Source organism: Panthera pardus, unplaced genomic scaffold, assembly GCF_024362965.1.
Source record: "Panthera pardus isolate Hobbes unplaced genomic scaffold, ASM2436296v1 HiC_scaffold_5, whole genome shotgun sequence".
Lineage (NCBI taxonomy): Eukaryota > Metazoa > Chordata > Mammalia > Carnivora > Felidae > Panthera > Panthera pardus.
In genome coordinates this window covers 10,963,996-10,985,957 of record NW_026526980.1, presented here as the reverse complement: position 1 = coordinate 10,985,957, position 21,962 = coordinate 10,963,996, and the positions used below count along the sequence as shown (strand labels likewise).

At 42.9% G+C, this 21,962-nt stretch overlaps 1 protein-coding gene and 1 long non-coding RNA gene across 8 annotated transcripts in view; one reads left to right on the top strand and one right to left on the bottom strand.

Annotated features, from left to right (window-relative positions):
• The first annotated feature begins 835 nt into the window (after positions 1 to 835).
• LOC109278407 (uncharacterized) overlaps positions 836 to 21,962 on the top strand; it is a 41,392-nt gene continuing 20,265 nt past the window's right edge. For all 3 annotated transcript variants that reach the window (XR_008419380.1, XR_008419379.1, XR_008419381.1), the window contains exon 1: positions 836 to 5,948. This is a non-coding gene — a long non-coding RNA (uncharacterized LOC109278407). The remainder of the gene's footprint in view (positions 5,949 to 21,962) is intronic.
• Positions 11,316 to 21,962, bottom strand: part of VPS35L (VPS35 endosomal protein sorting factor like) — a 115,862-nt gene continuing 105,215 nt past the window's right edge. For 4 of the 5 annotated variants that reach the window (XM_019468736.2, XM_019468737.2, XM_019468738.2 and 1 more), the window contains 3 exons: positions 18,139 to 18,257; positions 12,157 to 12,303; positions 11,316 to 11,646 (listed from right to left, as the gene is read on the bottom strand). In XM_019468736.2, the coding sequence (XP_019324281.2) occupies positions 11,548 to 11,646; positions 12,157 to 12,303; positions 18,139 to 18,257 (365 nt within the window). In that variant the 3' untranslated portion in view covers positions 11,316 to 11,547. Of the gene's footprint in view, positions 11,647 to 12,156; positions 12,304 to 18,138; positions 18,258 to 21,657; positions 21,718 to 21,962 lie in introns of those variants that run through there. The other variant, XR_002085652.2, reaches the window with a different exon arrangement.

Sequence of the window (21,962 nt, the reverse complement as noted above, 5' to 3'; positions counted from 1 at the left end):
CTCTTCTTCTCACTCCCCTCCCGTCTGGCAACCACCAGGTTTTTCTTTGTATCTATGAGTCTGTTTCTGTTCTTTGTTCATTTGTTTTGGTTTTTAGATTCCACATACAAGTGAAATTACATGATATTTGTCTTTTTCCAACTTATTTCATTTGGCATAATACCATATATGTCTATCTGTGTTGTTGCAAATGTCAGGATTTCATTTTTTTTTTATGGCTGAGTAACATTGCTCTGTGGGTGTGTGTGTGTTTATGCACCAAATCATCTTTATCAGTGGACACGTAGAATGCATCCATATCTTCTGTTGTAAATAATGGTGGGGTAAACATAGGGGTGCATGTGTCTTTTTGAATCTGTGTTTTTGGTTTTTAGGGGGTAAACTCCCAGAAGTGGATCTTGTGGTATTTCTGTTTTTAACTTTTTGAGAAACCTCCACACTGTTTTCCATAGTGGCTGCACCAATTTATATTCCCACCAACAGTGCATGGAGGTTCCCTTTTCTGCACATCCTTGCCAACACTTGTTACTTCTTGTCTTTTTGATTTTAGTCAGTCTCACAAGATGTGAAGAGACGTCTCATTGTGATTTTGATTTTCATTTCCCCAGTGATTTGTGATATTGAACGTCTTTTCATGTATCTATTGGCCATCTGTATGTCTTTTTTTATTTAAAAATTTTTTTTTAACATTTATTTATTTATGAGAGGCAGAGAGAAACAGAGCACAAGTGGGGGAGGGGCAGAGAGAGGAGGAGACACAGAATCTGAAGCAGGCTCCAGACTCTGAGCTGTCAGCACAGATCCCAACGTGGGGCTCGAACCCACAAACCATGAGATCATGACCTGAGCCGAAGTCGGATGCTTAATGCACTGAGCCACCCAGGTGCCCCAATCCATCTGTATGTCTTTTTTGGGAAACCGTTCTTTTCAGGTTCTCTGCATTAAAAATCCCACTTTTAATTGGATTATTTGAGGGTTTTTTGTGTTAACAAGTTGTATGAGTTTTTTGATATATTTTGGATATTACCCCCTTATTAAATATGTTATTTACAAATATCTTCTCCCATTCAGTAGGTTACCTTTTTGTTTTGTTGATAATTTCCTTTGCTTATTTATTTATTTATTTTTTGAGGGAGGGTGAGAGCATGAGCAGAGTAGGGGCAGAAAGAGGGAGACAGAGGATCCAAAGCAGGCTCCATGCTGTGAGCGCAAAGCCTGATGTGGGGCTTGAACTCATGACCATGAGATCATAACCTAAGCCAAAATCAAGAGTCAGCCACTTAACCGATAGAGCCACCCAGGCGCTCCATTAATTTCCTTTGCTTTTTAGTTTGTTTTAGTCCTAGTTACTTATTTTTGCTTATGTTGCCCTTGCCTGAGGAGATAGTTCCAGAAAAATATTGCTAAGACCATTGTCCAACAAACAGTTTGCTGCTGTTTTCCTTCAGGAGTTCTATGGTTTCAGGTCTTACATTTAAGTCTAATCCATTTTAAGTTTATTTTTGTATGTGGTGTAAGAAAATGGTACAGATTCTTCTGATGTAGCTGTCTAATTTTCTCAACACCATTCAAGTTTTTTAAGTAATCTCTACATCCAGTGTGGGGCTCAAACTCACGACCCTGAGATCAAGAGTTACTTGCTCCTTCAACTGAGTCAGCCAGGCAACCCCAACACATATTATATACATATTAAAGAGACTGTCTTCCCCCATTGTTAGATCCTTGGATCCTTTGTCCTAGATTAATTGACCATAGAGGTGTGGGTTTATTTCTGGACTCTCTGTTCCTGTTGATCTGTGTGTCTAAAGTTTTTGTGACAGTACCGTTCTGTTTTGATTACCATTGCTTTGTAGTATAGTTTGAAATCCAGGATTGTGCTACTTCCAGCTTTGTTTTTCTGTCCCAAGTTTGCTAGGGCTATTTGGAGTCTTTTGTGGGTCCACACAAATTTTAGGGTAATTTCTTCTAGTTCTGTGGAAAAGCTGTTGGTATTTTGATAGGATTGCATTGAACTTGTAGATTGCTTGGGGCAGTATGGACAGTTTAATAGTATTCTTCCAGACTATGAGTGTGGTATGTCTTTCCATTTATTTACATCAGTTTCTTTTATCAGTGTCTTATAAATCAGTAGAGTTTTCACCTTCTTGGTTAAATGTATTTCTGGGTTATTTATTTTTTTGTTTATAAGTTCCAATATAGTGTTATGCTGGATAACATAGTGTTATATTAGTTCAGGTGTACACTGTACTGATTCAGTAATTCTCTATTCAGTGCTCACCTGTACTCTTAATCCCCTTCACCTGTTTCTACCCATCCCCCTCCCTCCTCTCTGATAACTATCAGTTCTCTATAGTTAAGAGTCTGTTTCTTAGTTTGTCTTTTTTTTTCTGTGTTCATTTGTTTCTTAAATTCCACATCTGAGTGAAAGCCTATGGTATTTTTCTCTGACTTTACTTCACTTGGCATTATACTCTCTAGATCCATCCATGTTGTTGCAAATGGCAAAATTTTCTTCCTTTTTGTGGCTTAATAATATTCCAGCGTGTGTGTGTATGTGTGTGTCACATCTTTATCCCTTCATCTTTTGATGGACACTTGGGCTGCTTACATTCAAAGTAATTATTGATAAGTATGTCCTTATTGCCATTTTGTTACTTGTTTTATGGTTGTTTTGTAGCTCTTCTCTGTTCCTTTCTTCTTTTGCTCTGTTTTTACTCTTTGCTGGCTTTCTTTAGTGATGTACTTGGATTCCTTTATTTTTGCAGGTCTGTTACTGGTTTTGATTTGTGGTTACCATTAGGTTTGTATATAACATCTTTTTTTTTTTTAATTTTTAAAGTTTATTTATTTTGAGAGAGACAGAGACAGCGCAAGTTGGGGAGGGGCAGAGTGAGAGAATCCCAAGCAGGCTCTGCACTGTCAGCACAGAGCCCAGGGTGGGGCTGGAACCTACGAACCAAGAGATCTTCACCTGAGCTGAAACCAAGAGTCAGCTGCTTAACCAGCTGAGCCACCCAGGTGCCCCCTTGTATATAACATGTTATGTTTACATCAGTCTATATTAAGTTGATGATCACTTAAGTTTGAATCCATTCTTTACTCTTCTCCCTTCCCACATTTAAAGTATATGGTGTCATATTTTACATCCTTCTATTTTGTGAATCGCTTGACTGATTTTTATAGATACACTTAATTTTACTACTTTTATCCTTGCTGCTTTTCTTATTCCTATTTATTTTCTTTCTACTCAGAGTCCCCTTTAACATTTCTTGTATGACTGGTTTAGTGATCATGAATTCCTTTGTTTGGGAAACTCTTTCTCTCTCCTTCTATTCTGAATACTAGCCTTGTTGGAAGGAGTATTTTGGGCTGCAGGTTTTTTCCTTTCAGCACTTTGAACAATATCATGCCACTCCCTCTGGCCTGCAGAATTTCTGCTGAAAAATCACCTCAAGGGGTTTCCCTTGTATGTAACTGTTTGCTTGTCTGTTTTGTCTTGTAGCTTTTAAAATACTGTCTTTATTACTACTTTTGGCATTTTAATTAATACGTGTCTTGGTGTGGACCTCCTTAGATTGATTTTGTTGGGGGCTCTGTGTGCCTCCTGGATCTGGATATTTGTTTCTGTCCCCAGATTTGGTAGGTTTATTTCTTCAGATAAATTTTCTGTACCTTTTTCTCTTTCTTCTCCTTCTGGAATTCCTGTAATGTGGATGTTATTATTCTGATGGTATTGCTGAGTTCCCCTAAGTCTATCTTCATTTTTGGTTGTTTTTTTCCTCTCTCTGTTCAGCTTGATTGTTTTCTATTACTCTGTCCTACAGGTCATTGATCCATTCTTCTTCCTCTAGTCCACTGTTTATTCCATCTACTATATTATGAATTTCACTTACTGAGTTCTTTATCTCAGATTGGTTCTTTTTATGTTTTCTATCTCTTTGTTAAGGGTCTCACTAAGGTCCTCCACTCTTTTCTCCAATCCTGTGAGTATCTTTATGACCATTACTTTAAATTCTTCATCAGGAATATATACTATTTTGTTCCATTTTGTTTAGCTCTCGTTATGATTTTGTCCTGTTCATTTGTGGTATATTCCTGTATCTCATTTTGTCTCTCTGTGCCTGTTTCTGGGTATTAGGAGAGTCAGCTACCTCTCCTGCTCTTGAAAGTTATGGTCTTATGAAGAAGAGGTCCTGTGGTCCCTGCAGTGCAGTTTCCCCTGTTTACCAGGACTGTGTGCTTTAGGGGATGTCTGCTGTGTATGTTGTGAGTGCCCTTTTATAGTGGCTTCAGTCCGGTCATCTGCAATGATGCCTGTTGTGGGCAGGGTTTGGTCCCTGAGTTGTCAGTGGGCCAGTCTGGGGCCGCATCTGGCTTGAGTTGAGTCAGACCAGGTGTTTGCTAGAGATGCAGTAGCACCGAACTACTGGGCGGTTTCCTTGTGTTGTCCCAAGAAGCTTCTGTTGGTGGTCAGGGCCTGCAGTCCAACCAAATATCTGTTCCCAGCCCATTGCTGGGACCATAGTCAGAGTGGTGTGTGTGGTTATCTTCTCCTTTCCCTGGGGCAGGAGTAATGCTGTTCCCTGTCTGGGCTGCATGCACATTGTCAGGCTTGTAACGCTCACTGCTTTGGATGGGCTCTGGCCAAAGGGTGCCCTGGAGGGAGCAGGTCCGCAGGAGAATGTGGGGATGCACTTGGGAGGGGACCTGTGGCCACCCAAAATCCCTGCCGAGGCGTCTGGGTTGGAGGGGACAGATCCACAGAAGTGTGGGGATGGGGTGCATGTTGTTATCAAGCCAGCTGGAGAGTGTTGTACTCTGCTGGTTCCTGCAGCTGTCCCTGTATCTAGGCTGGGGGGTGGAGGAGGGAAATAGCATTCACCAGTTCCTTTGTTCTTGAAGGAGTCTCCCAAGAATCCCTGCCCTGCGCCTTCAGAACATGCTCTGAGGTTAGTAAACGAGTCTCCCTCCCGTACACCCAGGTGTTTTTCAGACTGCTGCTTCTATGTTGTATCTCCACAGGGCTGTTTGTTGTGCTATTTAGTCCAAGGAGTCAGTTGACTATTGTCCTCTCCCAGAGCTGAGCCCTTTGATATTTAAAGTTCAGACTGATTCTAAGAACTAGTGAAATTATGCTATTTTGATTTTCAAAGCTAAATGTTATGGGATTCATCTTCCCTGTATGGGCTCCTGTGCCTGGGGTGCCTGGTGTGAGGGTCTGTTTCTTGTCCCTGTCCGTATCTGGGGCATCCCTCCCTCGCATGAATGGTCTTGTGGTCCATTTAGTTTCCAACCAGGTCTCTATCTTTCCTGTCCTCTTCGGTGTGGACTCTAATCTACATTTAGCTGCGGAGAGTTTCTTCTGCCCTGTTCTATTTTTAAAGCATTTATAAACAGTGGTTTTTAATTTATCTTCTTGCTAGGTCATTATTAGTTTATAGAAAGGCAGCAGATTTCTGTATATTGATTTTGTATCCTTCAGCTTTTACTGAATTCATTTATTAGAATGGTATTTTTGGTCTTTAGAATTTTCTATATAGAATAGTATGTCGTGTACAAATAGTGACGGTTCTACTTCTTGCTTACCAATTTGGATGTCTTTTATTTATTATATGATCATTATGGCTCAGATTTCTGTACTGTGTTGAGTAAACACGGTGAGAGCAGATGTCCTTGTCCTGTTCCTGATCTTAAAGGAAAAGCCTTCAGCTTTTCATTATTGGGTATGAGGTTAGCTGTGGGTTTGGGCTTTTATTATGTTGAAGCATATATACCCACTTTGTTGAGAGTTGTTACCATGAACAGGTGTTGAGTTTTGTCATATGTTTTTTCCTGTATTTATTGAGACCATGATTTTGAATCCTTCATTTTGTTAATGTGTATCATCACATTGATTTGCAGATACTGAACTATCCTTGTATCCCTGGAATAAATCCTTTTTGATCTTGGTGAGTAATCCTTTTAGTGTTTTGTTCAATTTGGTTTGCTAATATTTTGTTGAGGATTTTTGCATTGGTGTTAATTAAGGATAATTTTGGCCTATAATTATCTTTTTTTTTTTCCTGTAGTGTCTTCATCTGGTTTTGGTATCAGTAATGCCTCATAAAAAGAATTTGGCAGTTCCTCTTTAATTTTTTACAGTAATTGAAGAGGATAGGTATTAACTCTTTATATGTTTGGCTTCACCTGTGAGGCCATTAGATCCTGGACTTTTGTTTGTTGGGAGGTTTGGTTTCGTTTTTGTTTTTTTGAGAGAGTGAGAGAGCACAAGTGAGGGAGGGGCAGAGAGGGGGAGAGAGAGAATCCCAGACAGGCTCTGTGCTGTCAGCACGCTTAACCAGCTGAGCCACCCAGGAGCTTTTTGATTACTCACTCAATTTTATAACTAGTAATTATTTTGTTCAGATTGTCTATTCTTGATTTAGTTTTAGAAGACTACATTCCTAATAATTTGTCCATTTCTTCTAGCTTGTCCAGTTGGCATATAATTTTTTGTAGTAGTCTCATACAAAGGATTATTATATATTTCTGTGGTGTCAATTGTAACTTCTCTTTCATGTCTGATTTTATGTTTGAGTCCTCTTTTTCTCTTGATGGGACTATAAAGGTTTATCAATTTTTTCAAGAACCAGCACTTAATTTCATTGTGGTTTTTTTTTTTTTTTTTTTTTTTTTTTTTTTTTGGTCTCTATTTCATTTGTTTCCACTCTGATCTTCATTATTTCATTCCTTCTAGTTAACTTTGGGATTGTTTGTTCTTTTTCTGGTTCCTTTAGGTCTAAGGTTAGATTGTGTTAGATTTTTCTTGTTTCTTGAGGTAGACCCTCGATCACTATAAATTTCCCTGTTCGAACTCCTTTTTGTGTGTCTCAAAGATTTTGGAACATTGTATTGTCATTTTTATTTGTCTCAAGGTATTTTTCAATTTCCTCTTTGGTGTCTTCATTGACCCATTTGTTGTTTAGTACCATGTTGTTTAGCGTCTGTGTATTTGTGGTTTTCTAATTTTTTCTTTTGATTGCTACCTGTTGTGATCTGAAGGGAGTGTTGTGGCCTGAAGTGAGTCTCTTGGCATCATACGGAGGGATCTTTTTTTTTTTAAATCATTATTTCAGTTACCCTATGTCTTTTGATTGGAGCATTTAGTCCATTGACATTTTTTTATTTTTTAGGGAGAGAGAGAGAGCTAGAGAGAGTGAGAATCTTAGGCTCCATGCTCAATGCAGAGCCTGACATAGGGCTCAATCCCACAACCCTGGGATCATGACTGAACTGAAATCAAGAGTCAGACACTCAGCCAACTGAGCCACCCAGGCACCCCTAGTCCACTTAAATTTAAAGTAATTACAGTGGGGTGCCTGGGTGGCTCAGTGGGTTGAGCTACTAGCAGACTTTGACTCAGGTCTCATGGTTCATGGGTTTGAGCCCCACGTCAGGCTCTGCCAACAGCCTGGAGCCTGCTTCAGATTTTGTGTCTTCCCCTCTCTTTCTGCCCCTCCCCAACTCACTCTCAAAAAGAAACATTAAAAAAAAAAAATTAATTACTGGTAAGTACCTACATTTGCCCTTGAACAAGGGCCTGTTCTGACATGCTGTTGCTGACCCCCATGCAGTTGAAAATCCACATACAACTGCCCCCAAATTTAATAGCTGACTGTTGACCAGAAGCCTTGCTAGGGAACATAAACAGTTGATTAACACATATTTTGTATATGTATTACATACTGTATTCTTTAAGTTCGGGAAAAGAAAATATTAAGATCATAAGGAACAGAAAATATTTACAGTATTGTGTTTATTGAAAACCATGAACAGTTCAAACCCATGTTGTTTAAGGTCAGATGTACTTACTGCCTTTTTAATTGTTTTCTGGTTGTTCCTTTTCTGTTCTCTTGCTCTCTTGTGTTTGATAATTTTTAGTATTATGCTTGGATTCCTTTGTATTTTTTGTGTGTCTGTTACAGATTTATGGTGAGTATCATGAGGTTCTTACATAACAATGTATTATAGTACTCTAAGTGTTTGGTCACTTAAGTTTGAACACATTCTAAAACATTACATTTTTACTGCCCTCCCCTTCCACATTTGATATATTTGGTTTCATATTTTACATCTTTTTATTTTGTGTATCCCTTAACTAATAATTATAGATATAATAGATTTTACTACTTTTGTCTTTTAACCCTATAAGTGATTGATTTTCTATCTTTACTGTGTGTTTACTTTGACCAGGGAAATATTTTCTTTACTTATTTTCTTCTAGTTATGTCCTTTTATTTTTTTTAAATTTTTTTTTTAACGTTTGTTATTGAGAGGGAAACAGAGCATAAGCAGGGGAGGGGCAGAGAGAGGGAGACACAGAATCCGAAGGAGGCTCCAGGCTCCGAGCTGTCAGCACAGAGTCTGACTTGGGGCTCGAACTCAGACTGAGAGATCGTGACCTGAGCTGAAGTCGGTTGCCTAACTGACACAGAGCCACTCAGGCGCCCCTAGTTATGTCCTTTTAAACAAGTCCCTTTAACATAATCTTTTAAGGCTGATTTAGTGGTGATCAGCTCTAAGTTTTGTTTAGGAAACTCTTTATGTCTCTTTTATTCTGAATGATAGTCTTGATAGGTATTCTCAGCTGTAGGTTTTTTACTTTCAGTACTGTAAATAGATCATGCCATTCTTTTCTAGCCCACAGTTTCTGCTGAAAACTCAGTTGATAGCATTGTGCGGGTTTCCTTTGTATGTTATTAGTTGCTTTTCTCTTGCAGCTTTTAAGGGTTTTTTTTGTTTTTTTAATATTTCTTCATTTTTGAGATAGGGAGGGCAAGTGGGGGAGGGGCAGAGAGAGTAAATAATCCCAAGCAGTCTCCACACTGTCAGCACGGAGCCTGACATGGGGCTCGAATCCACAAACTGTGAGATCATGGCCTGAACTGAAATCAAGAGTTGGATGCCTAATCAACTCTATGCCCTGGTTTTCTTTAATTTTTGACATTGTAATTACAGTTGACCCTTGAACAATGCAGGGGTTAAGGGCACCAATTCCCTGTGCAGTTGAAAATCTGCATATAACTTTTGACTCCCCCAAAACTGAACTACTAATAGCCTACTGTTGACCAGACGCCTTACTGACAACAAGGAGCTGATGAACACATTTTCTATGTTACATATATTACACACTGTATTCTTACAATAAAGCTAGAGAAAAAATTAATAAAATCAGAAAATATAGTACTGTATTATAAAGAATAAAAATATACATATAAGTAGATTTGTGTTGTACAGGAGCCATCTGTATGTGTCTTAGTGTGGATCTCTTTGGATTCATCTTGTTTAGGCCTCTCTGTGCTTCCTGGTCCTGAGTGTCTTTTTCCTTCCCTAGTTTGTCAAAGTTATCACCTATTCTTCAGATAAGTTTTCTGTCCCTTTTTCTCTTCTCTCCTGTCCTAGGATGCTTGTAATGCAAATATTGTATGCTTGATGTTGTCCCAGAGGTCCTTTAATCTGTCATTTAAAGATTTTTTGGGGGGCACCTGGGTGGCTCAGTTGGTTAAGCATCTGACTCTTCGGCTCAGGTCAGGATCTCACAGTTTGTGAGTTTGAGCCCCACATGGGGCTCTGTGCTGACAGTGTGGAGCCTGCTTAGGATTCTCTGTCTCCCTCTCCTTCTGCCCCTCTGCTGCTCATACTCAAATTGAAAAATTTTTTTTTTTTTGCTGTTCAGCTTGATTTCTAATACCCTGTGCTCCAGATTCATTTTTCTGTATCTTCTAATTCTGTATTTCTAATTCTGTAATTCTAATTTCATTTGTTGTTGTATTCTTCAGGTCTGATTGTTTTTTTTTTATCTTCTCTTTGTTGAAGTACTCCCTGAACTCAAGTCCAGTAGGGGCACCTGGGTGGCTCAGTCAGTTCAGCGTCCCACTTTGGCTCAGGTCATGATCTCATGGTTTGTGGGTTCGAGCCCCATATCGTGCTCTGTGCTTACAGCTCACAGCCTGGAGCCTGCTTCAGATTTCTGTGTCTCCGTCTCTGCCCTTCCCCTGCTCACATTCTAGCTCTCAAAAATAAATAAATAAATGTAAAAATGAATTCAAGTCCAGTGAACATCTTTATGACTGTTACTCTGAACCCTTTTATTAGGTAGATGGCTTATCTCTGGTTCTTTTGTTTGGAACATACTCCTCTCATTTTGTCTCTGTATGAGGTCAGCTGCGGCAGGTCTGGAAGGTAGCGGCCTTATGTAGGAGGCGTCCTATGGGGGCAGCAGTGCTGTCTCCCCTGGTCACCAGAATCAGGTGCCCTAGCTGTGTCCCCTGTGTGGGCTGTGTGTGCTGGGGAGTGGGGCTAGCCTCCGGTGAGACTGGCTGTGAGGTTTGGCCACAGCTGCAGTGAATACTGTGGTGGGCATGGCTCCACCCTGTGCCGTGGTACGGGGGTTGTGCCCGTTGGGAAGGTGGGTCCAAAGGGTAATGTCTAGGCCATGCTGGTGGTGCCAGCAAAGTAGATGAAAAGTGTCACATCTGGCACCCACCAGCCTCGGTCCAAGTAGGCTAAAAGATGCCCCTCCAGCACATGCCCTAAACTGAGTAAATAACCTAGGCACTTTTCAATCTGCTGCCTCTACTCTTTTGAGAGTAGAGCCTCGGTTTCCTATAACCTTCTGGAGTGAAGCTCCACAGATTTTCACAGCTAGACATCATGGGAGCGCATCTTCCCGGTGCATACGCCAAGGTAGGGGGTACTCAGGGTGGGGACTGACCCTCCACGCTTATGGGTGATATCTCTCCCTCTTCCGGGTCACTGCACCAGGGATTTGCCTCCTGGCCGCATCTCTGCCTCCTGTCCTTCTCAGTGCAGTTTTTTCTTTGTACCTTTGGCTGTGTAAGAGCTGTGCGGCTAGTCTTTGGGTCGTTCTCAGAGGGAGTTGCACTTCGTATAGCTGCACCATTGGTGTGTTTTTGCGAGCAGCTGAGCTCAGAACCTCCTTACTCTGCCATCTTCCTGGGAGTCCCAGTGGATGCACTGAGGGTCCCCGCGCACACCACGTGCTTCCTCCTCACCTGTGCGGTCCCGCTGTGTGCCTGTGCCACCACACCTGCATCTGTGGTGTTGGCTACAGCTAGGTGTATACCTATATATTCTGAGTCCAGTTGAGCTGCTTGTGGTAGATAAAGGTTGAGCCATCTACCTTTCATAAATTGTGACAGGGTAGGCAACATTCAATTCCAGACTTGAGGGAAAGTGGCTCTTTAAAAGACTCCTTTTCAAGGTTTCTTCTATTTGAAAAAAACAAAAACAAAAAAAACCCAGACACACTGAGAGATGTTACTTGGATTCTTCTGTTTCTCCATAAATGCCAATCTGAAGGCCACTTCTGCAAAGAAACACTAGAACAGTGCTCTACTCTGAACAAGATTGGATTTTGCTCTGACACTTCCCACTTCTTCAATGTCACAATCATCTGGGTAGAGGCCAAAGCTTAAACCAATTTGTGTGCGTAAAAATAAAAAAAGCAAAGCAGGTCTTTCTGAACTTGGCTTCACAGTCCCAGAGTTAGGTCCTTGTTTGCAGAGGGAGCCTGAGGGCCAGCTCAGTCAGATGACCCATATCTGGGTGTTTGCTTCGTTTCTTGATGTATTCCAGAGTTTTCACCTAGGAGGAAAAAGAAAGATCAGTATCCTTTTGGTTCAGCTAGGCACCAACAAATCAACCGTATTGTGAGCTGATGCTGTCTTACAGCTAAAGTCTTTTGAAGCATAAAGGAGGGGAAGAAACCAAAAAGTGTTAAAGTAAAACTTATTAGTTTACAATTTGCTTATAAAATCAGATTTTGGTATGACCAGGAATAGCTGCTATTTCTATATATGTCTTTTTGTTTTCATTTTGAGAGGGCACGAACAGGGGAGAGGTGGAGAGAGAGAGGGGGACAGAGGATCCGAAGGGGCTCTGCGCTGAGAGCAGAGAGCGTGACGCGAGGCTCAAAGTCACAAACCATGAGATTATGACCTGAGCTGAAACTGAACGCTTAACTGAGCCACCAGGCGCCCTATTATTCAGAGGGAAAAAAAGGAAGATGAGCACTGATGTGGTATTGAGGCCAGCTGTGCTTTGGCCAGTGGGTTTGTGTCGCTCACCAGGACCCCCATGCTCCCAGAGCCTCACCATGGTCCTGGTGTCTGCACAGCCGTGCCTCTGTGCCAGGTGCCACAGGTTGACAGAGAGTTGGTTGAGTCTGTTGTTGCGCAGGTCCCCGTGGGCCAAGATGCTATTAAAGAAGGAAAGGCCCAACGAGCTCTGGCGCTTCAGGGCCTGAAATAGAAGACAGAGATCAGGATCAGGCAGTGGGGCACAGGCGGGGGCCCCGCGTGGACATCAGCTCTACCTTGGATCTTCTGGAGGGGCTGCTTAATCTCTGAGTCCCGCCTTCATCTGTAGGACAGGAAGGTAATGCCAGCTCACAGGGTAAGTGAGGACCGAATGAGATGATGCATATAAAGCCCTTTGCCCTGTGCCTCCATGGGCATTTATTACTCAAGTACAGATGAAAACGAAAAGTCTAAAATAAGTCTTTCAGTTGTGTCCTCAAGCCACCCAAAGTGCAGTCACTACCCAGTAACCAAAGGGCAGAAATAAAGGCCAAATGACAACAGCTCCCCAAGAGCAACAGCCAGGCCCAGCTTTTATAAGAACCATACTATACTTTGATTCCAAATCTAGCCTCTCTTAATCTGATTACAAGTACCTAAATAAGAAAAAGTCTAACCCAAATGTTAAAGGAGACCAGACCTGAATCCCAGCTTTGCATGGTACAAGACAAAAAGAGAAAGTCAATCTCCAAAATGCAACAACAGTCCTAGGAGAAAAGATACAAGTTCTGAAAGGTAAACAGAGGCATGTGGAAAGCCAAATAAATAGGGGGGTGCTGACAGGAGCCAAGTTCACTCATGTATCCATGTGGACCCTGGACAGTTGATGACCTGGGCCCTTGCTGAATGCCCTTGGCTCACACTGCAGAACATCACTGGGCTCAGAGCCTCATTCATCTGCTTTGCTCCCTGGCGGCTAATGGGAATGGAGCCCTTACGGGGGACCAGGTATTCTGCTCTGTGCTTTACAGAGCTCATCAGAGTTACCTACACAGCAGATCTTTGTGGGAGGCATACTTCTAACCAGCTGCGTGAAGCACATGTTTAGCACTGTCTCTCAGGAATCCCAACCCCTGGTTATTTAAGCGTCATGCTAGGTGCTGGGGTGAAGGGACTTAGCAGGTGTAAAGTTATGGACTGACTTTACAGAGTCCTGGATTACCTGGGTGGGCCCAATTGAATCACTTGAGCCCTAAACAGAGAAATTTCTGAGAGAGAAGTCGGCAGAAGGAGGGAGACTGGAGATCAGAAGCATTTGACCACCATTAATGGGTCTCAAGAGGGAAGAAGAGGGGCCAAAAGCCAAAAAAGCAGCTTCTAGAAGCTAAGAACCTCTAGCCAAGAGCCAGCAAAGAAACAGGACTTCAGTCCTACAACTGCATGGAACTCAAGTCTGCCAACACCCTAAAATAAGCTGGTCAGTCAACATCTTGATTTTGACCTTGTAAAATCCAGCCAGCACCAACTCAAACTATGAAATAATAAATGAGTATTTTAAGCTGTTGAGTTTGTGCCAATTTTCTTAAGGCTGCAATAGGAACCCAGTCCACTCCCATTGTGTAGAGGCCTCCAAGTTCAGAAAGCTTTGGGGAATTTGCTCACAGATGACAGCGCAGAGGTCCAGTTGTCCCACTCCAGCTGATACGATATTCCCATAGACTCAGTGCTGCCATCACATTAGGAATCCAGACTCTGAAGAGGCTAAGAGTTGCCTCTGTCAACTACTCTAGGTGGACAAAACCAACCTACTAATCATGCATCTGTTCATCATTTCACAAATATTCATGGGGCCTGGACTCTGCTAACTGCTGAACCAACTTAACCCCTCCTGCCATCCTCTCCCAAGTGAGAATTTAAAATATCTTGGTGGAGGAAAAAAATAATGACCAAGGAGCAGCACAGCTGGGTGATGGTGGCTGAATGGCAAGGAAGAGACACCCCCCACCCCCCGTTGAGTCTGCTTTGGCAACAGCCTGGACCAGGTGACAGTCCTAGAAGCTGAGCTGACTCAACATCACAGTCAAAGAGTGGGGTCATCCTGTGCAGGGCCCAAGCCTGCAGGCACAGGGAACTCCTGACTGCCTGCTTTGGGGTCTTTAATCTAATGAGACAATACAGTTCTACCCCAACCGGGAACCTGGGCAGAGATGACCATTCATTGAGTTCCAGCCCTGGTCTGATGCTGGGACTACAAGAGTGCACCCTTTCTGCTTACAAGAGGAAGCTAAAAGAAAATTCTACTTCAAATACAACTAAAAGAGTCACCCCTGAGAGAGGCCCTTGAACCGCATTTCATTGAAGTGGGAGAGGTTTTTTTTTAAAGTCAAACAAGAGAGACCATATCTAACAAGTGGCTATTTTCCCATTCTGGATCTTCCCAGTAAACATTTTACCCTAAAAAGTTCAATCCACATGTGGTTTAAGTGCATAGCCCCTTAAAAGTGAAATTATTAGAGACAGATCTGAGGGATGAGAAGTCATGCCAGCCAACAAGCAAAGACCCAGAAAACCACAAACACATTATGAGAGGACCAAATCAGGCCTTGAGCCCCCCTCCTCTTCTCCAAGGTTTTAAATAGAAAAGAGCTTTTCATTCTTTGCCTATGAGAAATGTCATTTCCAGGAAGCTCCATGGGTCTGGCATGATTCCCAGCTTCACCACACCCAAATAAACAACTTCATACTCAGGGGTAAAATGGCCAACTCCATGTGGATTAAGGGGACAATTTTGGAAGTAGGTCTACTACCAGCAACGAGAGATGGGATACTCAGGACTGGCATCAATCAGCATTGGGGTTTTTCAACAGCATGAAGCTTCACTCTCCACTAGGTAGAAGAATCTGACCCCTTTTTCCCAGAGACCAGACTCGAGAGGATCCCATCTCGAGGGATCCTGCCATGACACGGTTGTCTGTGCTGAATTTTACACTGCACTGTTAAAAGGATGATCTGTTCCATTTTAGCTCGATCCACCCATATTTTTCTAATAAATGTGCATATATAGAAGGACATTTTCATTTAATGTCCCTGGTATTTATGGGGAGTTAAAACGTTCTTTTGAAAAATTCCAACTTTGCTGTTTTCTCAGAACCCTGATTCCGAGTCATTATCACCATCAATGCTCCCTCCTTCAAGAGAAAAAGAGACATAAACATTAAATTACAGCACTGTCCCCTCCCACTCCATTAGCTGCAAGTATACATTCTAAGACACCCTAGTAAATGTCTGGAACCACAGACAGTACCGAGCTTTATATATACTGCTTTTTCCTATACATACATACCTATGGCAGTTTATAAATTAGGCACAGTAAGAAATTAACAAAATAGAATTCTATAATAAAAGTTATGTTAATGTGGTCTTGAAAATATTGTACCATACTCGCTCTTTTTAGGATGTAAGGTGATAAAATGCCTACATGAGGTGAATGATGTAGTGTTAGGCTACTACCAGCCTTCTAATGAGATGTCAGGAGGAGGATAATTTGCTTGTGGATCCTAGTTGAAACCAGGTACCTGCAACTGCGTGATGGGGCAAGGAGGTGGGAGGACGATGACTGGACATAACTACATATTTATATATATAGTTCTCAGGTTTATTTTTATTGTGAGCTTGGGATTTTTCTAGGCTATGGTCGTTTATGCTGTTGGTGGCCACCTGTGATTAAACCCAGCCTGTTGCATCAAGTTGAAGAAATGTATTTATTTTCAAGCCATGTAGCAAATTTTTCTTGAGTGTAAGCTGTTAAACACATACCATTGCTCTGAGGGCCCTGGGTTTTAAAAATCAGGAAAAGGTACTAAGAACAATTTTTCATGGCAGAGGAGCAGAGGGGGACCTGACTAGTGAAGTAAGTGGAAGCTGAAGGTGAAGGACTCCACTCCATGGGGTAGAAAGAGCTCTCACCTGAAAACCACCTATTGGTGCAAAGGAAAGCTGGGTCTTTAACCCTAACAGTGTTTGAAAAAGGCCTCTTCTAATACTCACTGGTTTGATAAACCAGTTTCTCTGAAGAAACTGGGGTTCTGATTCTGCCCCTTGCCCAGACAGCCAGGCGCCCTCCATGTGTTAACTTCTCCAGAGTTCTGTAGCCCTGTGTCCAGAAGGGTCCCCAGGTTGGCGGGACACCCCCAAAGTACACTCCCTCCATAGAGAGGGCACTGTGACCAACTCTGGACCCAGGGCAGCAGTTCTGTATTTTCCTTCTGCCTCTTGGACTGCTAACCCTAAGGCTGGCCCTGAACTTGGCAGGGGCTGCTGGAGAATGGAGTCCAGAAAAAATACCTCTCTCTCTAGCACCTGCTTGAATACCCTGGGGATGATGGGAACCCAGAACACAGATGTATGTCACACATGCGTACACCCACAGCTGTGTAATATTCTGGTGGTCTTCTGGTAGGGCAGGGGGATAAGGGCAATGGTGGTGTTTTATATAGCCCTGGAAATGAGTAATAATTTAACTTGAAATCCAGTTTGATCTTACTCTGTATTCAAAGGATTTGATGGGGTGGGGATGCAGCAGCAAAAACTAGGAACCAGAGAATCTGAGGAAGGGAAGGAAGGGGAAGGCTTGGAAAGCTACTGGGAAGCAGGCAGTCCAAAATCTGCCTTAGGTTTGGGAAAGGGAATTGAGCAGGACACAGGCAAGAACAGGGCCTGCCATGATGAAATCCGGAACGAGACATCAGGTTGTCTCTTGACAGTTGGGAATAAAAAAGCCCAAAATGCACAGAGCTTCAAGCTGACAGCTTGGAGTAATAAAGAGCAAGACCCCGGGGAGCAGGTGGAGGCAGAAACAAATTCAAGTGCCGGCTGACCCACAGAAGGAATGCAGAGAAAGGTCAGGCATCAGCTCTGACTCCTAAAGTACTGCCGGCCTCCACCCCCTAACGCAGTAACAGAGATGAGCATCGGTCTGAACAACTAACTGCCTCGGCCAAACCTGAGACGGGCTGCTGGGATCCATCTGTCACCCACATGTTTGGGTTGAAGCTGCAAAAAAGGAAGTCATGATTGGTCTAACGGGAAGGGAACCAGGTAGTTCTGTAGATTGGACTAAGTGAAAATTAACATTAAAACCAGTTAAGCATCTAACTTTATGGAGAACATGGAAAAACTGCTCTAAAAATGTAAAAGATCTAGCATCTGATACATTGGTGTATTCTGTGGGTAAGAACATGGGTTCCAGAAGACTGCCTTGACCACATATCGTGTGGCTGCCACTCCAGGATTTTGTCCTTGCCTGTAAAGTTTAAAGGCACAGCTGTTCCCACCTCACCCGACTGTCCTGAGGTTTAGGTGAGACAATGCATGCAGAGTCGTCAACACCACACTTAAGTAGAACAAAGGCTGGAGAAACAGAACCTACCATCATAGGAGGACAATAACCACATGCTTATCTTACAAGATAAGCAGAAAGGCCTTGGTTGAGGAGGGCAATGCAGTCGTTAAAAAACTACTACTGTAAGCTGGGAGGTCTGTAGGTGGGGACCCTGGTGTTCATTCACCAGAGGAAACCCAGGGCTGTGGAGAAACCTCTCTGAGCCTCCATTTCCTTTTCTGTACAGTAAGAACAAACACAGCACTTGTACCTTGGCATGAAAAAAATGCAGGCAAAGCACAGGCTGTTTATTCAGTATGTAGTGGTCAAGGATTTGCTGTATGCCAGCCTCAGGGTGTGGGGATGCTGTGGTGAGTGACAGACCCTAGAGACTTAACCTCAGGCACAAGGAGGTCTCCAAAACTCATGGCACAAGGTCCCTGTCCCCATGGAGCTTAAATTCTGGTGGGAGAGGCAAACAACTGAAATAAGCAGAACGTTTCAGAGGGTGACCAAGTAAAGTAGGAGCAAAACCCCTGGATGGAGCACTCATCATGTCTGCACATAAACACACTATTCACGTGAATGAGTTTCCTTTCCAGAATGAACCAACGTTTGCCCTAGAAACTTGTGCACTCAGAGCAAGCAGCAGCAGGAGGACAGGCAGAGGGCACCTACCTCATCCTTGGCCAAGGTTTTCAGATGCTCCAGGATCTGAGCCATCACCGTTTCACACAGCTTGTTGTTTTCAGCCAGAAATTTGGTGTCTCCCCCATAGAGGCTGTCGTTGGAGTCAACTGATGGAACAGACCAGAGCAGTGAGCAAAATGTGGTATGCCCATTCAAAGGAATATCATTTAATCATAAAAAGGAATGAAATTCTGACACGTTAAAACATGGATGAATCCTAAAATCTTTATAAGTGAAATGTGCCAGGCACAAAAGGGCAAATACTGCATGATTCCTCTTTTACGAGCTACTAGAATAGGTAAATCCATAGAAGGAAGTAGAATGGAGGTCAGCACAGGCTGGAGAGACAGGGAGGGAACAGGAAGTCACTGTATTGGGTACAGAGTGCTGGGATGATGAAAAAATTCTGGAAATGGACGGTGGTAATGGCTTCACAACATTGAATATACTTGATAAAACTGAATTGTACACTTAATGATAGTTAAAATGGTAACCTTTATTACTATGTGTATTTTAACAATTTTTTTAATGTAGTCTTAGTACAAAAAAGTCAAGATCTCTGATTACAGAGACCACTCCAAAGGATTTATTTATTTTAAGAAAATAATCAAGGGGTGCCTGAGTGGCTCAGTCGGTTAAGCATCCAACTTCGGCTCAGGCGAGAATATCATAGTTCATGAGTTCGAGCCCCACGTCGGGCTCTGTGCTGACAGCTCAGAGCCTGGAGCCTGCTTCGGATTCTGTGTCTCCCTCTCTTTCTGCCCCTCCCCTGCTCATGCTCATGATCTGTCTCTCTCTCTCAAGAATAAATATTGAAAAAAAATTTTTTTTAAAGAAAATAATCCAGCAGGTACCCAAAGATGCACATATATGATGTTTGTTGTTTTGCTGTGAACAGCAGCATTCGTTATATGTTCACTGTATGTTCATTATAAACTTGTTTAAAAGGGTGAAATGAGAAGTAATGTAAATGTCGATCAACAGAGTTTTAACTAAATGCTCTGTTACGGGGTGCCTGGGTGGCGCAGTCGGTTAAGCGTCCGACTTCAGCCAGGTCACAATCTCGCGGTCCGTGAGTTCGAGCCCCGCATCAGGCTCTGGGCTGACGGCTCGGAGCCTGGAGCCTGTTTCCAATTCTGTGTCTCCCTCTCTCTCTGCCCCTCCCCCGTTCATGCTCTGTCTCTCTCTGTCCCAAAAATAAATAAAAAAACGTTGAAAAAAAATTAAAAAAAAAAAATGCTCTGTTACAATATTAAATACTAGGAGGATAATAAACGATGTGATCTATAGTTGTTAATTACCATATACTATGTTATACTATTAGTAACAGTTACAAGATACTATCAATTTTAATTTTAATTTTTTTTAAGTTTATTTATTTTGAAAAGAGAGTACATGAGTGGAGGAGGGGCAGAGAGAGGGAGAGAGAATCCCAAGGAAGCTCTGTACTGTCAGTGCAGAGCTGGACGTGGAGCTTGAACCTGTGAACCATGAGATCACAACCTGAGCCGAAGTCAAGAGCTGGACACTCAATGGAATGAGCCAATCAGATGCCCCAAGCTACTATTAATTTTTAAAAAGTAACAAAACAGTATCCATAGTAGAGCCTTTATATAAATATAGCACACAGATACACATATATCCATGTATATTTCCTAATTTATAGTTGCTTAAGAACCAATTTTTAATTATTTCCTTTCAATTTGTCTGAATCTTTTAGAGAATGGGACAGAGGCGCCTGGGTGGCTCAGTCGGTTGGGTGTCTGACTTTGGCTCAGGTCATGATCTCCAGGTCCATGGGTTCGAGCCCTGCATTGGGCTCTGTGCTGACAGCTTGGAGCCTGGAACCTGTGTTGGATTCTGTGTCTCCCTCTCTCCCTGCCCCTCCTCTGCTCGTGCTCTAGCTCTCTCAAAAATAAATAAACAAAAAAAGAGAACGGGACAGATAATAGGCATGTAGTAATTAATTGATAAAATAATTTCAGACATGTCTTATGTACATTTCTAGTTGCTGTTTCAAAGCAGTACATTGAATACCTGCCTGTCTCACCTCAAAACACCAGCTGACACCATTTTGCTCCTTGTGTGCAAGCTCTCTCACTTGCTCTCTCCACACACACACACACACACACACACTCACTCACTCACTCACTCACACATAATGGGTTTTTCTAGCCAAACCATTTGTGAGCAGATTGCAGACCTGTTGTCTAAGAATAATGAACAACTGCTCCCCAGCAGTCTCCTTGCGCCCCGGCTTCTCTGTCCAAAGGCAATCTCTCATCCAATTCTGCCTGTTTATGGGTCTATGTCTCAACTACTATCCACCATTCAGAGGATGACAGCTATTCTTAAAAGAATGTAACAGACTGTGATTCTTGTAAAAGAATGTGATTCAGCCAGTCACCACCACCTGATTTTGCAGGGCAGCAAAACTGCAGCTGGTGAAGGAATTTCTCACATCCACTGCTGAGGACCAGAATAGTTCTTGGCATAAATTCTCAGTCTTACTCCGGGTTGGAACCTACTCTTTCTGATTAGCTCAGCACTGGAAAAGAGAGAAGGTCTGAGACTGCCCATGGCCAACACTCCCCAGGCGGGCCAGGCGTGTGTTCAGAGCAGGCTGCTCGCGTGCGCACACACACACTGCACCTCTTGGGTAAGGGTCTGCTCTGCACCAGATTCCACGCTAGGAGCTGGGGACCCAGTGGGGGCCAAGGCTGATTTGGTTCCTGCCTCAGAGAGCTCACAGACCATTAGCAGATGCAGACCAGCAAACTGAAAAGCACGTACTGAATGTCAGAAGGGGGCAGTACAAGGGGTTATGGGATCCTGAAATCTAGGCTTGGGACGGAACTCTGGAATTAACAAGGACAGGCTAAGCTCCACAGCTTGAATTCACCGGACAAGTGGAAAAAGGGGCTAGGGGGCAGGATGAGTTTTCCATACTTGATAATGATGGAGGGAGCAAAGGGCCAAGTTGAGAATTAAAAGGAAGTTGGTCAGACCAGTGTGTATAGTGGCCCCGAGAGTCCCCTGAGGGAGACATGATATCCCTGGCAGGTGGCCACTAAGAATAGCCCACAATCCCTGCATCTGTCTTGCCCTGCGATCACGACCCTGAACGCTTCAAGGGCCTGGCAGGTGACATGGAGGAGCAAAGGGGCTACACTGGCTTCACAGGGGCATCCTGGATTGTGGTCTTCCAACTAGCTGGATACACACTATCTGCATATTAAATAAACATGCAGGGGCACCTGGGTGGCTCAGCTAGTTGAGTGTCTGACTCTTGATTTCAGCTCAGGTCATGATTCCAGGGTCATGGGATTGAGCCCCGTGTCAGGCACCGCGCTGAGTGTAGAGCCTGCTTGAGATTCTCCCTCTGCCCTTCTACCCGACTTGCATGCGCTCTCTCAAATAAAAGAATATAATAAAAAGTAAATAAAAAAGGAACACTCCATACACAGGAAACTTTCCCTCACACATCAAACATGTCTACTCTCTCACATTTGTAGGAGAGCACTGGAGTTCTTGCTCCAGGAAATCTCAGAATGTCATCGGATTAATCTAGAAAGAAAGTAGCAAAGGAATTCTTTGTAAATGCAAAAAAATTTGACCGTAGTTCTTGAGAAGTTCTAACCTGTTTCAACACTGTAAAAGGCTGCCTAGAGTAAGAAAGGGGTGGGGAAAGGAAGCGCCTCCCTTGGCCCCCTGGGCCTCTCTCCTCCTAAGCCAATTGTCAGGTCACGATTGCACATCCAGAGTAAACACAGCTGGGCCAAGAAAGAAGGAAAACAACCCACCCAGCCTTC